At 35.6% G+C, this 14576-nt stretch overlaps 1 protein-coding gene across 14 annotated transcripts in view; it reads right to left on the reverse strand.

Moving 5' to 3' along the window:
• Window positions 1-14576, reverse strand: part of ASPH (aspartate beta-hydroxylase) — a 97677-nt gene that overhangs the window by 65517 nt on the left and 17584 nt on the right. For 9 of the 14 annotated variants that reach the window (XM_087931297.1, XM_087931293.1, XM_087931295.1 and 6 more), the window contains exons 2-4: window positions 12503-12652; window positions 10869-10913; window positions 8406-8474 (exon numbers count right to left, since the gene is read on the reverse strand). In XM_087931297.1, the coding sequence (XP_087787423.1) occupies window positions 8406-8474; window positions 10869-10913; window positions 12503-12652 (264 nt within the window). Of the gene's footprint in view, window positions 1-165; window positions 2358-8405; window positions 8475-10868; window positions 10914-12502; window positions 12653-14576 lie in introns of those variants that run through there. The other 5 variants (XM_087931298.1, XM_087931294.1, XM_087931291.1 and 2 more) reach the window with 2 other exon arrangements.

A 14576-nucleotide genomic window follows, 5' to 3' on the forward strand; every position in this document is an offset into this window, starting at 1 on the left:
TGAAATAACAGATCATATCCCTTAGCAAAATAAATCTTACAATACCAAGTTAGTCTTAAATATTAGAAAATCGAGGCAAAATATTTTTAACATTCTTCCACAAGTTAGTAAAATGTATATAAACTGAAACTGTATTTATAAACTCCACAACAAAAAATAAAGCAAATTCTAAAATAATTTTAAAGGTGAATATGATACGTTTAATAAATAATTTAGGACCAAGATTGCCTGACCTGTTAATAGATTATGAATAAAGACCATTTACAAATAGGAATTTGGTACTATTTGCATATTTAGACTTATCTATAATAGTCATCTGAGTGGGAACAATTTCTCATAATCTATAACCTTCAATTAATCTCCATCAATTTCTCACATATTTAGGAGAGATCTTGCTCTATTTTTGTTAAGTTTCATATGCAATTTAAAACTCTTTTATACAGTTCTATTCCATGAGCTTTCATAAATAATCCATGCTGCCTATTTCAAGCCTTGCTCTAAAAATGTGAAGGGAAGAACTTAACATGAGAACATGGAATCTAGCAAATTTATTCTGACCTTCCCATCCTAATGAGACTGGGAATATTTGAGTAAAGCTAAGATAAACTAAAAATCAATGTAATATGCAGTATTAATGATACAAATATTTGTGTACATGAAAAGAGTTAGCAAAGTAAATTCTAGACTACAAATATCATTTTGTTACAATTCATTTGCTATTCATTATATGTTGATTTCCAAGATCTACTGTACAATTAAGATATTCTATGGTAGCTAATAATAAAAGTATACTACATGTTCGGAATGTTTATTCATATAACTCAAGAAAGTATTTTATAATGTGATGGGAAACTCATTGTTTGTATCAGATACAGTTGAAGGTGGTCACAGAAATCCAGGGTTCAGCTGATAATTTTTGACTTGAACAGATAAAAATGAGAAACTTGATGCAAAATATTTACATGTTAGCATGTCATCAAAACAAGCAGAAACTAAAAGCACAATTACATGCTCAGTATTATCAAGTAAGACAAGCAATAAAAATTACAGATCTCTCTTGTAAGTTGTAAATATTATTTAAAACCTTACAGCAATGTTAGTACAAATAATTAAAGCTGTTACTGTTCACAAGACTAATCCTTGATCTGCAAAGTTCAGCATTTATTCAGCAATGTGATTGTAGTGTAGGAGCTTGGATTCTCTCCTTCCCCAAAGTCCACATTTTCCAGAAAGGGAATCCAGAGCACAGAAACATAGGCATTGAGAAATAGTTGGATTTCAAGAGGCTGAATAATCAATTACTTCATTATGAGGCCAAGGTTAAGACTAGGAATAAAATCAAACCCAAGTCAGCCACCACTTTGAAAGTCAGTTTGTACTGGCTATCTTTAATATGTTCAGAAATTCAAAAAAACACATATATACATGGGTGGGTGTGGGGGTATATTTATTTATTTACAGTTTCTTATCCTCATAAATATCCACTTTTTTAAACAAATGAACTGCCTTTGAAAGAACAGTAATATATGAAGAAGTGACTGAAACCCATTTTAAAAATCTATAGAAGTTGCATGCTTAGTTTTAAATAATAAATAATGGAAGAAATTTATTAATAAATAATAAATAAACAACTATTCTCAATACATGTTCTGTAAAATCAAAGAAACTAAAAAATTAGGAAATAATTACTGATACTAAATTCAGTAATAGTTCTCTAATTTAATGTTATGGTAGGTAGAATCTTAAAATCTCGAGTATCAATATATACACAATTTGCCAGACATGCCTAAATATTTATAGCCAGCTAACATTTGTTAGAAAAAAGAACCATTTACAGATTAGTAATGTAGGCTATTACTATAGGGCTTGTGCATTCTAGTGCAAAGGCAGACATAAACCAATCATACTAGTTAGCATACTGTTGGGTTAATACTAACAAATGTTATTTCAATTTGTCTTTTGACTGTATATTTCTAAAAGAGTTTAGACAACAAGTCTTCATATAGCTGATCTGTCCATAAGAGGGATTTACCCTGTTTTACTCAAGCACATTTTTGCACTTAGTTAATTTTATGGACATTTCCATTCATCAATGAATTGTTCCATGAACCGAAGTCACTGATTCTGCAAATCCACAATAACACATGTCTTTTTTCCTTGAACCCCTTCATTCTGTGACGTACTATCAACATCATCTGTTGCATCGTTCTCTTCTTCTTCTATTATTTCAAAAGGAGTCATTACATCATAGAGAAATGAGAGGAAGCCATAAAACCAATCAGAACTTTCCTCTGCTAAAATATTAAGAACTTCCTCAAGTGAATCAATATTTTCATTATTGCCATCTTTGGTTAGGCCTATACAAGAATAAAGGGAAAAGAAGAAAAAGGCAGTATTAGGTAGAAAGAAAAATCTTGATCTAGAAAGGCTTAAGAGATCCTAGATTAAATAAAGTAGAATATTTTAAAAAGATAGTTGAAGAAATTAGTAAAAGAAAATGAAAAATAAAAGTGTCAATGAATAAAATGGTTCTATTTATATATTATGGGGAAATGTCCAACAGACATATACACATATTCTTTCTCTCCCTCTCTCTCTCTCTTATACATATTCATTCATCATTTTCTGTCTCTCTCTCTCTCCTTCCCTCCCTCCCTCTCTCTCTCTCTTTCCATATACATATACACACACATATACACATAAATGCAGACATGTATATATACAAACATACATATAAGTATACTGTACATTGACTCTACTGAGGTGACTATCTTTTGCATCTTGCAAAGTATAATTTTGCTCATGAAGATAAGTTTGTTTTCAAACTGCTATTGAACTCTTGTTATTACTGCTACAAAACATCTACTCTTTTTAAAATAAAACTGTCCACATGTGACAAGCATATGCTTTCATGACATTAAAAAAAAAACAAGGATAGCACTAAAGAAAGTAAAGTTAAAGCCAAAGTACTCTAAAGGCCAATCCAAAGAAAGATCTACTTGAACAAGGATTGAATGAGTTCCCAGCAGGGGTGGGATTCTACCGGCTCTGTCCAGCTCTGTAGAACCGGTAGCTCTGAAGAGCAGCAGACACAGACCAGTTCTGTGTCTGCTGCTGTTTTGGCCAACTTGCCTGCCTGGGCTCTTATCTGTCCTTTATTTCCTGCTTTTTCAACCTCAGCTAATTCTAATTATTTGCCATTTTCATTTTAAAACAGATGTTACAATGGCTATTTATTCTGCTAATTTAATATTCTGTTATAGCTCTAAAATAGTATATCATCTGCAACTTTTATTTGTTCTTAGATTTCTATTAACTTCTTTCCCAATGAAGATTGATACAAAGATGTCAATTTTGCTCCCCCCAATGTCACATTGTATTTCTTTCGATTTTTCAAATTTTCTCCTATCTGAGGGATCCTTGGTACTGTCTGAGCTTGTTTACTTGCAGACATTTCATCATCCAAACTAGGTAACTTAATCAGTGCTTAGTAGTTCCCCAATCTTTTCAGCTTTGTGGATCGGCGGGGGGGTGGGGGGTGGGATGATGTTAATATGCTCCCACTGCAGGAGCCATTCAGTAGGCAAGCTGCCACATTCTAGACCAGGGGTGTCAAACTTGATTTCATTGAGTGCTTCATCAGGGTTGTGTTTGACCTTGAGGGGCCGTGGTGGGCGTGGCCAGACTGACATCACTCATGATGGGGGCACCTGTGGTGGCCCAAGCACTCTGCCAGCGAAAATAGGGTCCCGAGCTCCATTTTTGGCTGCCACGGCCTCCTAAAACTGTCTGTCAGTTTTCACTGTTTTCACTGGCAGAAGGTTGCAGGAGGCCATGACAGCCGAAAATGGAGCTCGGGAGCCTGTTTTCGCTGGTAGAAGCACCACAGGCCGGTCCTTTGCTGTTTCCAGGGCAGCCCCGCAGGCTAGATCTAAGTACCCTGAGGGCTTGATCCAGCCCCTGGACCTTGAGTTTGACACCCCTGTTCTAGACATTTGCAATTTTGGAATAAACTATAAAGGTGGGCCTAGGTAAAATGCATAATAATAAGAACACAGATTACAATAGCCAGGTTCTCTGCATTAAGTACGACTGCAACTGGCACATCAACTATCACAAAGATATCCTTATATATAGTCACTATCTGTTGTTCTAGCAATGTTTTACCTACATTGGATTAAAAAGGATTTCTGGTAAGCTGTTTGGATAATGAAGAAAAGTGTTTGAGAAACATTAGGATAATCCATTTTACACAGTATCCCAAAATTGGGCCACTAATCTTTCTGTTTGTTTAGTCATGATTTTCATGACTAAACTAACCTGTGACCCATTGGGCCATTTCAGAGAGATTTCCTTACATAATGAGAAAAAAAGGAGCAGGAGCAAGCAAAAAAGCAGAGGGGGCAAGATCAATTTCCTGCTGGCTTCTTCATTAACTTTGTTTGTGTGGGAAGCTGGCTGAAAGAGCCAGAAATCCATCCATCCATCCATCCTCCCTCCCTCCATCTGTATTTACTTCTGATTTGGGACAAAATGCCCCACAGTGAATGATAAACAACTATAGTGTGTTACTTAACAACTGTCATGAAAAAAGGTTGTGAAATCAGGTCAGTCATGTGATGATCTCTTTATAATCATCATGACCTATGACTATATCTGAAATTTAATTGCCGAGGACAGGGTTCGCCAACTGTTTGGTCACCAAACTTATGTTAAATCCCGCGGACCACTAATATGAATTTTGACTGACAGTAGCTTGCTGACGTTGGTGGGAAATTTGGTCCCATATTCCAGAGCTGCAGTAGTCACAGGACTGGCCCTTTGGTCATCCTGGAGCAGCTGCTCCTTCACCTGGGTGCACTGGCCTGCCATGGACTGGAGGAGCTGCTCCGGGATGACCAAAGGGCCAGTCTTGTGACTACTGCAGCTCTGGAATATGGGATCGACTTTCCCACCAACGCCACCAAGCCACCCCGGGATGGATTTCCCTCCCTTGCCGTTGGTCTTACCTTCCAGGTCCAGCTCACGTGGCTCTACTCAACGTAAGGTTTATGCTCGGCTGAAGGGTGGGGGCCAGTGGGTGGGCAGGCCATGTGGGTGGTACAGCCTTGTGTTCCTGCACATCCTGGATTAATTACTTTGGGGGGAGTACTTAGGGGGAACATTTCTCTGCAGATCAAAATTTTCTTGCGGACCACCAGTGGTCCCTGGCCCACCAGTTGGCAACCACTGGCCTAGGAGAAAAACCGAAACTTCTTGCTCTAAGGAACAAATAAGATTTCTAAGAACTGATGCTATGAGCTCCATGTGTTGTCCTTATAGGTAATTCACTGATTTGGGCAAAGGTGAAGGGTGAAATATGAGAAATGTTAGAACAATATCTGGGAATGGAGTAGGGGAAGGGATTGACTGAACTGTAATGAAAGTGAGAAACTCTGGTTCTATCAGTTTGGACATCTAGGTTTCAGATTCTCCAGAAGAGTATGCCTTAATATGAGTATATTAAGAACATTCAAAACTAAAATCTTTCTTTTAACACAACATTTTTAATGTATTAAATACTCTTAAAATTAATTCAATGAAATGTTTTAAACACTAGCAAACAAGTCTGCATGATGTCTATGAAGATTCTCAATCATCCAGGTTATGGTTGTCCCAACCATAACAGAACATGTCTGCATGATATTAAACATAAAGTGCCTACAAAGCAGATTTTTTTCCTGGTTATTTTCCATAGTTAGCTACTTTATGTTTTGAGTGAATAATACAGAGAATTGTATAGTAATATGGGATTAGCTTTTCAAAATTTAAAAAAATAAAATCTCATTGCATTATTCATAAATGAGGAAACTCAGATTCGAAGTGATTTGAATTCCAAAATTCAGGAGAGTAACTTCATCTAACTTACAGTTATAAAACAGCTTATTATTTGATTAGGTTAATTGTTTATTAATTAGAACCATATAAAAAATAAAATAAAAATAAAATACAAGATATAATTCTTGAGTAAAATAGATAAAAGAAAACACACTAATAAAATGCATATGTGGTATTCAGAAAAATACATCATCTTTACAGAATACCCCAATTCTGTTCGATATAATGGGCTCTTATCTCAACTGCTTTAATTATAAACTTTTGCTCACAATGTATACATTATTGCCCAGGAGGAAATAAAGTAATCTACAATTTAGATCCCAGTGGGCTCTGAAGTTCTATCAGATGGGGATGTTATGTATCTTCGCCTAAGATATTCTTAGCATACAGTTGACAGTATGAGCATAACATATAGTGCATAATTCTGCATATCATTTTGAAGTGCTTGATATCAACAAGTAATGTTGAATAATAGTATGTTTGATTTTGCAAAAATATGCCAAGGTATATAAACATAGTGATGTCATAGATAAATGGGTGTCTAGGTGCTTTTGTTTAACCCTACTGAGCACAACTATAATGTTTCTGTTTCAGCACCTTACTATACTCAAGTTTAAATGAAGAACTCTTTACTGATATCCATCCTAAATTAGTACTGACAACTATGCCCCCTCCCCACCACCTTCAAAGTTATGAAACTATTTGGGGATTCAAATTGCTTGCAGGAAACACTTCATTTTAGATATTATGTCTCTTCAATAGGATATGCAAAACATCCTGAATCCAAAAGATTCCAACTTTATTCATCCTTCTAGAAATATTCTGAGTTCTGAATATTTTTAGAATGATTATAACATAAAAACAGCATTGATAACATCAAAACAGTTATATGGAATAAGATGTTTTGAGCATGATACTTTTCAATTCCGAAACATTTTACACTAGTTAAATTGCTCATATAATTAACTACCTGATTATTTTCTATGATTTTTTCTTTACTGTTAGTGGAAAACAAAAGGACTTAAAGCATGACAGCAAATAATTTCTATATCCCCCTTTCCCTTAGATTGCAGAAATAAATCAGATTATAGGAGTACTGAACATGTCACTATATATGACAAAAATAGACTGGTAATCAGGCGTGGGATTCTACCAGTTCTGTCTGGCTCTGTAGAACCAGTAGCTCTGAAGAGCAGCAGACACAGAACCGGTTCTATGTCTGCTGATATTTTGGCCCACCCGCCTGCCCAGGCTCTTACCTGGCCTTTATTTCCTGCTTTTTCAAACTCAGCTGCTGTGTGAGGCACAGCTCCAGTTGAAAAAGCAGGAAAAAAGTGCTGTTTCAAACGCTGCTTCTCTGCACTCAGTGCTGGTAAGCTGTCCAGGCAGCAAGCTGATGACGATTTACAGGCACACAGCATGCAGGGAAGCACATTGTAAATCACCAAACCTCGTAAATCACTGAACCGGTAGTTAACCCTGTCGGATCCCACCCCTGCTGGTAATAATCATGCCCTTTCAAGTTGTTGCTAATGCTTAACAACCACATAGATTTTCCTTAGGAGAACAAAAATAGACCAAAGTATATTTTCACTGTACATACTTTGCCTTTTCCTCTATAGTACTTTATAATAGTGGTTCAGATTATAAGGCTATTAGATGTATATTTCAGAAATGCAGGGCAAAAGCTTGGATCAAATGTGGTTATGTTTTGAGAAGACTTCTGCAATCAACGGAACAGATAATTTAAATAAGTAATTAACAGTTGATTTTAACAGATCTATCTTAAACATGATTTAATTCTTGGTCAACACTAGTGTCAATTTCAAAGTTTGAGGGGCCCTTTATCTTGAATATCCTTCATTGTGACCAGGAACAATGAAAGAAAATCATTCTATAACCCTTACATGCCAGGAAGATTTTTTTTTCTTTTTATGACTTTATAATCCCTTAATTTGTTGGTGCTAGGTGGCCAGTAAATGCAGACTTTTTTTGCACCCTACAAAAGAAATATCTGCTGCTATCTAGGATTGAACTGTCAACCTTCTGAATGGGAGGCAAGTGTCTTCACCACTAGGCCACCATGCCGCTAGGAAGAATAAGTAACAATAAATGTGGTTGCTGAAGAATTGACAGCATCTTTTTTGTTTCCTTTACCCTACCAAAAGTCTTCAGAACTTGAAGGCTACTTAATGAATTAAGAAATTGAGAGGGAGAAATTAGCCTACGGCCAAACACTACCATTGTTTTCACAGTCCACTTATTTATTAAATTAATTAATAAATAAACAATAAATAAATAAATAAATAAATGCATATAAAATAAGCAGCTTCCACAAAAATATATTTTAGTACTATAGATGAAAACATAAATTCAAAATCAAAGACAAATTATTCTTCTATAGCAATACATGGTTTGTATCATAGAACTTTACTAATACTGTTAAGGTTCTGGATAACTTTACAATGCATTACACTTTTTATTTGAATGTTTCATTTTTGAATGGCATTTTAAAAATATCTACTTGCCTAGCAAAACCTTGGCATCTTCCATATCAAAATCACCATCGCCATCAGCATCATAGATCCCAAGTTTTCCTAATGGGGAAGAAATGAATCTGTTTCAGAACCTTTGAATGATGGAAGAAAATTAGCAAAGAAAAAAAGAGTAATTGAATATTTTTTACTAGAATCTTAAATGCAAATACAAGCTATTTTGAATATATATATATATATATTGAATACATGTTGCTTCTTCTTAAAATAATGTATATTAGTATTTGAATCCAAAATCCCTTCATAATGCTAAAATGACATCACAGTATTTCCTAACATTAAAGAAACAATTTTGCATTTGATAGACACATTTATACAAAATAAATATACAATAACTTTGACCCTATTCTTTTCACATCAGTGGAAACTTTTCACTTCAACAGGAATATTACTCTTCTCACCAAATTATTAATAATATATTGTGTACTATGCATGTATGATTGTGTGCTAATATATTTACATATCTATTCCCTAAATAGGCAGGTTCTGAGTTCAGAAACTTTGCAGTCAGGCAGATAGAAGCAATGTAGAGATATACTTGCTTCAAAGTAAATTTGTGAAATAGGAATAGCTGAAGATATCCAATATTTTACTTAATGAGGAACACATGTCAAGTTGGCAAAAACTAGGGACTACTGTTTACTGAAAGGGGAAAAAAAACTGTTCAGATTTGCTAAAAGGTTGCCCAAGAGGCAACTCTTAACCATTTCAAATAGTCAAATCACCTCAAAAAAGATACAAAAAACCAGAAAATTCCTCTAAAACCTAATTTGCTATACAGTTTCGAACTAATGTCATAACTGAGCTTCCAGACGTCTCTAAATTAAGATAGCTACTGGATTTCATAGATCTCTCTACTAGTGGATTATAATAACTCTCAGCTGCTATTTGTGTTTATTTTTTCTGTACTGTATTTTAACTGTTTTTAGATCTACGGAGTCTCAGTCATCCAGTTCATGGTTGTCCCAAAAGTGTTTTTATTTTCAAGAAGCAACTGGACTTTCTTTATTTTTCCTCAAAGACTTTCAGGTCCTTAGAGTTCTGGAACTGAAGAAGCTTCTTAGATGAGAAGCAAAACATCTTCAAAGAAAAACAAAAGAAATCCAGTTGCCTCTTGAAAAAGCACCTTTGGGACAATTATTTTTATGATTATTTGCTAGCCAATCATTTGTCTGAGATGCGTAGCTGTACAAACTGAATAAATAAAGAACTAAAATAAGAATAAAATCATCCTTTGCAAACATGGATTATTGAGTAAATCACAATTGATTGAATTTACAGAACACAAGATAGATAAAATGAAATGTACTATATTATGGCTTAGTAAGGTTATCAATTCAGTTAGTTGCTGCACACATTTTTTGAGGAAGTGCAAATCATCTGAAATAGATCCTTTATAAAAGTGTTAGAATGAGCAAAGTATTCCTCTTAATTGTATTAAAAGGACCAGTGGAAGGCTTGCCCAGCTGTTTCAACAGTTGTCCCTTGTGGGAACCATCAGTAAAGCGAAGTGGCTGTGCATGACAAGATTAAAAAAAAGAACCAGGAACAGTCTTCATAGCATTTTGAAAAATGTATTGCTTTAAGGCTGTTTAATTAATTAGGACAAACACTTTCTACAAAAAAAAACCTCTTTTAAATGTTTTATATACCCAGTTTTAAAATAAAGCAGAATAGTACTTTTCTAAACATTTTCTTTTCATATAATCATTTCCATCAAAATGCCAATAAATTATTAAAATCTAAAGAACAGGGGAAAATGTTTCACAGATTCTGTCAAGAACTCCTTTGATTTTCACAGCCTTGATTTTGGAGGTTATAAGTTTCCCTATACCCAGTTCACAACAATAAACAAATGGAAAGTTTGATACAGGGAAGAAAAACACAGTTTCGTTTCGTTTCACAAATTCCTAGTCCCCTGCCCTGCCCCAATTAAAACCAAGACAATTAGGCAAGTGGTGACAATCTAAGCAAATGTCCCCAAACTTTTTAAGGAAAAAGAAAACAAAAGCCACTATCGTGGTTAAGTTATTCACATAAGTTTGCCAATGGCATTAAAATATTGAACAATTTTATTTACAAAATTAAATATCAATAGCAAAACACTATTCAGGTGATCTGCATCTTCCTGCTACTTATTTCTTCTTTTCTGAATCAATTCCACAAACTAAGGGAAAGAAGCTAAACATTGCACATTCAAAAACAATGTAAAAGAAGGGAAAAAGGAAATGTAAATCAAATAAAATCTGTCCCGTCCTCTTCAGGAGTCAAAAACAAAGTGTAACAGTACATTTTCTTACTAAAATTAATTTCACCACAGCTTCAGAAGTTATCTGGAAATAAAAGCATCTTGGCTAGGGAGAAAGAAAAATAGCTATTTATAAATCAACCCCACAAAGTATAACATATGATATAAACATTCCTTTATAATCCTACCTTGAAGTACTTCTGATAAGTTATAACGGAAGTCCTTTGCCTTGGCTGCATGCATGGCAAAAATATAGATACAATTACGCACATTATCAGAATCCACAAAATTGTCCACCCTTTCAATCTGCAAATTTATCTTTTCTCTGGCCCACTTGGACTTAATATACTAGATACAATATATCTAACTCTACTTTCCTAATCTAATTGCTTGCATTTTAATATTTATTTTGTGCCTTCAAGTCAGTCTTATCTCTTGGTGACTAAAGAGTCAGGTTGGTGCAGTTTTCTGGTACCATTTTTAGAAATGTTTATCACTGCCTTATTTCTAGGGCTCAGACAGAGTGAATGGCCCAAAATCGCCCAAATGGTTTAACGCCTAGAGCAGGACTAGAACTTTTGTTTCCATGTTCCTAGTCCCAACACTTCTCCAAACTGGCTTTCTTGCTTTGATTGTTTTTACTAAAAAAATGAATAACAAAAATGAGTAACAAAAAATGAAAAGAATTTACTATTGCTAAAGTTTTGAACCAGATTTTAATATTAATAGGAGGAACTGGAGAAACATCTGCAGGGCCACTGTGAATAGGCATCAGTTGAATAAAGTTGCTTAGATTTGCACTAAATTGGAATCCAGCTGAACAGATCCTACAGAGCAATCCTACAATTGCTTAGTTAATCTGAGCAATTTCAGACAGGTGATCCTATGGAAGTGGTCAGAATTTTTACTGCATTCAGCTCTGCCACCTATGTTCTGGATTTTGCCTTTCCTGGCTGTCTAAGGTTTCATAGAAAGTGATATGTGATTGGGTCCGAACAGTACTTAATGCCACTTTGAGAAAGAATATAGAAAATAGAAGACAAAAGTGTGTAAGATATGTTGAGTTATCTATAAAAATAACAAAGCTTGGATACAAATAAATAAATATTGTGCTCATTCCTAGACCAAAAGTCTCAGATCATGGTCACTTGTGCCTTACTCATGTCCTATGTGGACAACTGCAATGCACTCACTCTACATGGAGCTATTCTTGAAGACCACCCTCAACCAGTCCAAAATGCAGCAGCAGTTCTGGCTTGCCCAGTTTGCCAGAATTGCACCACTATTGTGTAAGTTGCCTGGACACCTTTTTCTTTCTAGATGGAATTTAAGTAGCTGTTCGTTAACTTTATAGCACACGGTCAGTTTAGTTAAGCAAATACCTCTTCCTGAGGATATCCTCCCAGATTGGATAGGTGGGTGAGCTCCAGGTCTATTAAATCTTACCATTTTATGGGGCCTAGGAAGCAAACCTTTTCCCATAGTGGCACCTAACCTATAGATAAGACTCCATGCTCAGATATAGAGAACCGCTAAGCTCATGGCCTCCTTCAATGAGGTTGTGGCCAGGTTGTGTTCTTGTGATGGAGCATTATGGCTACTGCTGGTATGTAAGAATTTTTAATTTCATTGTATTTTTCTTATATGTATGCCTGTTGGCTGCTGTGGGTTATTTTCTATAACATGAGAAACCATTAAAATGTTTTTTATTCATACAGAAATGTTTAAAAATGTATTTATTCATACATAAATGAATAAATATAGGAATAGCAAAGTTTTTAGGAAATTGAATCTTAAGATATTATCATGACTAAATTCTTACCTAGTACTTCCTCGTAATCAACAAGTTCAAACCAAACCACTGCAACTGATGTCCATACTCCCAGAAGTGCAATTACCATGAACCATGTAAAAAAAGAGCTCCCAGAAGCTCCTTCTTTCTTGGCACTCTTGTTTCCACCATGTTTTGCTTCTGTAAGATAAAAAAATGAAGCATTATCAGAAGTTAAAAACTTTGGAAATGAATTACTAAATAAAATTCATAACATAAACTGTAATGTTACTATTAAATACATGACACTATTTTTAAAGTTTGTTCACAGATTTAAAAAGTATAAATTAATTGGCTTCAAAGTTATTTTAATATACAGCATATATTTCCTATTTGGTAGGAAGTAGTCAATGTTATGTTAACTAGGGAAGTATTTTCCAGATTAGAAATCTAGGTAATACAGTTCTCATTGTGTATGACAATTGTCATGCGGTTCCTATTGTGCTATATAATCATTTGTTGCACTGTTTGCCTAATAACTTTGTAGTCTGTCACACTGATTAGTAGACAATTATGATAACAACAAAGGGTGGGGCTGGGTATAAAATAGAAGGCAGGGGCGTGGAATTTCCTAGCTTACCTATCACTAACTATAATATTTTACCTTGATTGATATGGTGACAACAGGGTTAATCAAGATATTATACAGATGTGTATTATGAGTATTGGTGGCTATTGATTGGGGACTGGGACACTGAATGCAAGGCAGAAGTGTCCCCAAAGTCTGAATCATCAGTCAAGGAGATGATTTGATTGAGTTGTGTAATATGGAGATGACATGACTGGGAGAGGGTGGGGGTGGGGGAGACAGTTATAGAGAGAACATATAATTGGGAATGGGTGTTAAAAGCAGGAAATAAAATCCAAGTGGTAAGATGTGCATGGCAAGAGAAAGAGATGGAGTAGTCCTCAGGAGAAGTGCTTACTGGTAATCTTATTCTCCAGTTCCCTGACTCTACCTCTTTGCCTGGTAATTCGAGATTAGGACCCACCAGTTGCTGCAACTTAATTCCTAAGAAAGTAGAGCAGGTCCCAATAAAGGAGAATAAATGTAGCTCGGGATTGAAATGAGGGGTCTTTGGTGCTTTCTGAGCTTGCTTATTTTCTTGCAGACATTTCATTACCATAACTAGGTAAACTAGACAGGCACTGATAATCTTCCTAGTTAGGGTAATGAACCGCCTGCAAGAAAACAAGCAAGCTCAGAGCGCAGCATGGACCCCTCGTACAGAAGGTCCTTGGGACTGTAAGCCCACCTGTATTTTAAATCCATGTCCTTCCTTGTTGGTCAAGACCTCCCAGGAGTTGACATATGATCAGATCCAAGTACTGAATACATCTTTCAGAAAAGGGATGATTTTACTAGGTATGAAGGTGATGGGAGTCTACCCCCTTCTCAAGAAACCATCACTCCAACAGAGCTGGATAATTTACCAGTTTGCAACCATCTCTTTTCAAGGTAATTAGGCTGCAATCTCTAAGGATCATGAAGAAAATAGATTTTATGTATCTCTTTAGGTCTGGCTTCTGACCAGGATATAAGGCTGAGATAGCATTGGTTGCCCTTTGTGATGACATGGCAGGCTCAAGATAGGAACAGTACATTCCTTCTGACTCTTTTTGATTTCTCAGCAGTCTTTCATACCATCAATCACAATTATATCTGAGTAGCTTGGGGGCTTGGAAGCATTCTCCTTTCTCCAGGGCCAACTGCAATTTATATCAATAAGGAAGAAATCTAATTCTAACATCTGCTTTGTAGAGTGTCTCAGGGCTCCTGTCTCTCTTCCCCCTCTCATTTTAATATCCACATGAATCCACTGTGGGAAGTCAGCTAACTACTGTTAGTATGCTGATAATAAACTCAGTTGAATATCTCCGCCATTGGCCAACCAAGGCAGCAGGCCAGGTTATTTGCAGAATTACCTATCTCTAGTTATTTCTGCCCAAAGCACTAACTGCATAAGGTAGGCGTGCTCCAGTTCTCCTCTTCAAGAACCATTTAATGGTATCATTTGAGACATGCCTTCTTTGTTACAATGCTTGATGTTCAAAATGACTTTCC

This window comes from Pseudonaja textilis, chromosome 3 (genome assembly GCF_049901715.1).
Source record: "Pseudonaja textilis isolate UNSWEBS1 chromosome 3, rPseTex1.2, whole genome shotgun sequence".
In the NCBI taxonomy this organism is placed as follows: domain Eukaryota; kingdom Metazoa; phylum Chordata; class Lepidosauria; order Squamata; family Elapidae; genus Pseudonaja; species Pseudonaja textilis.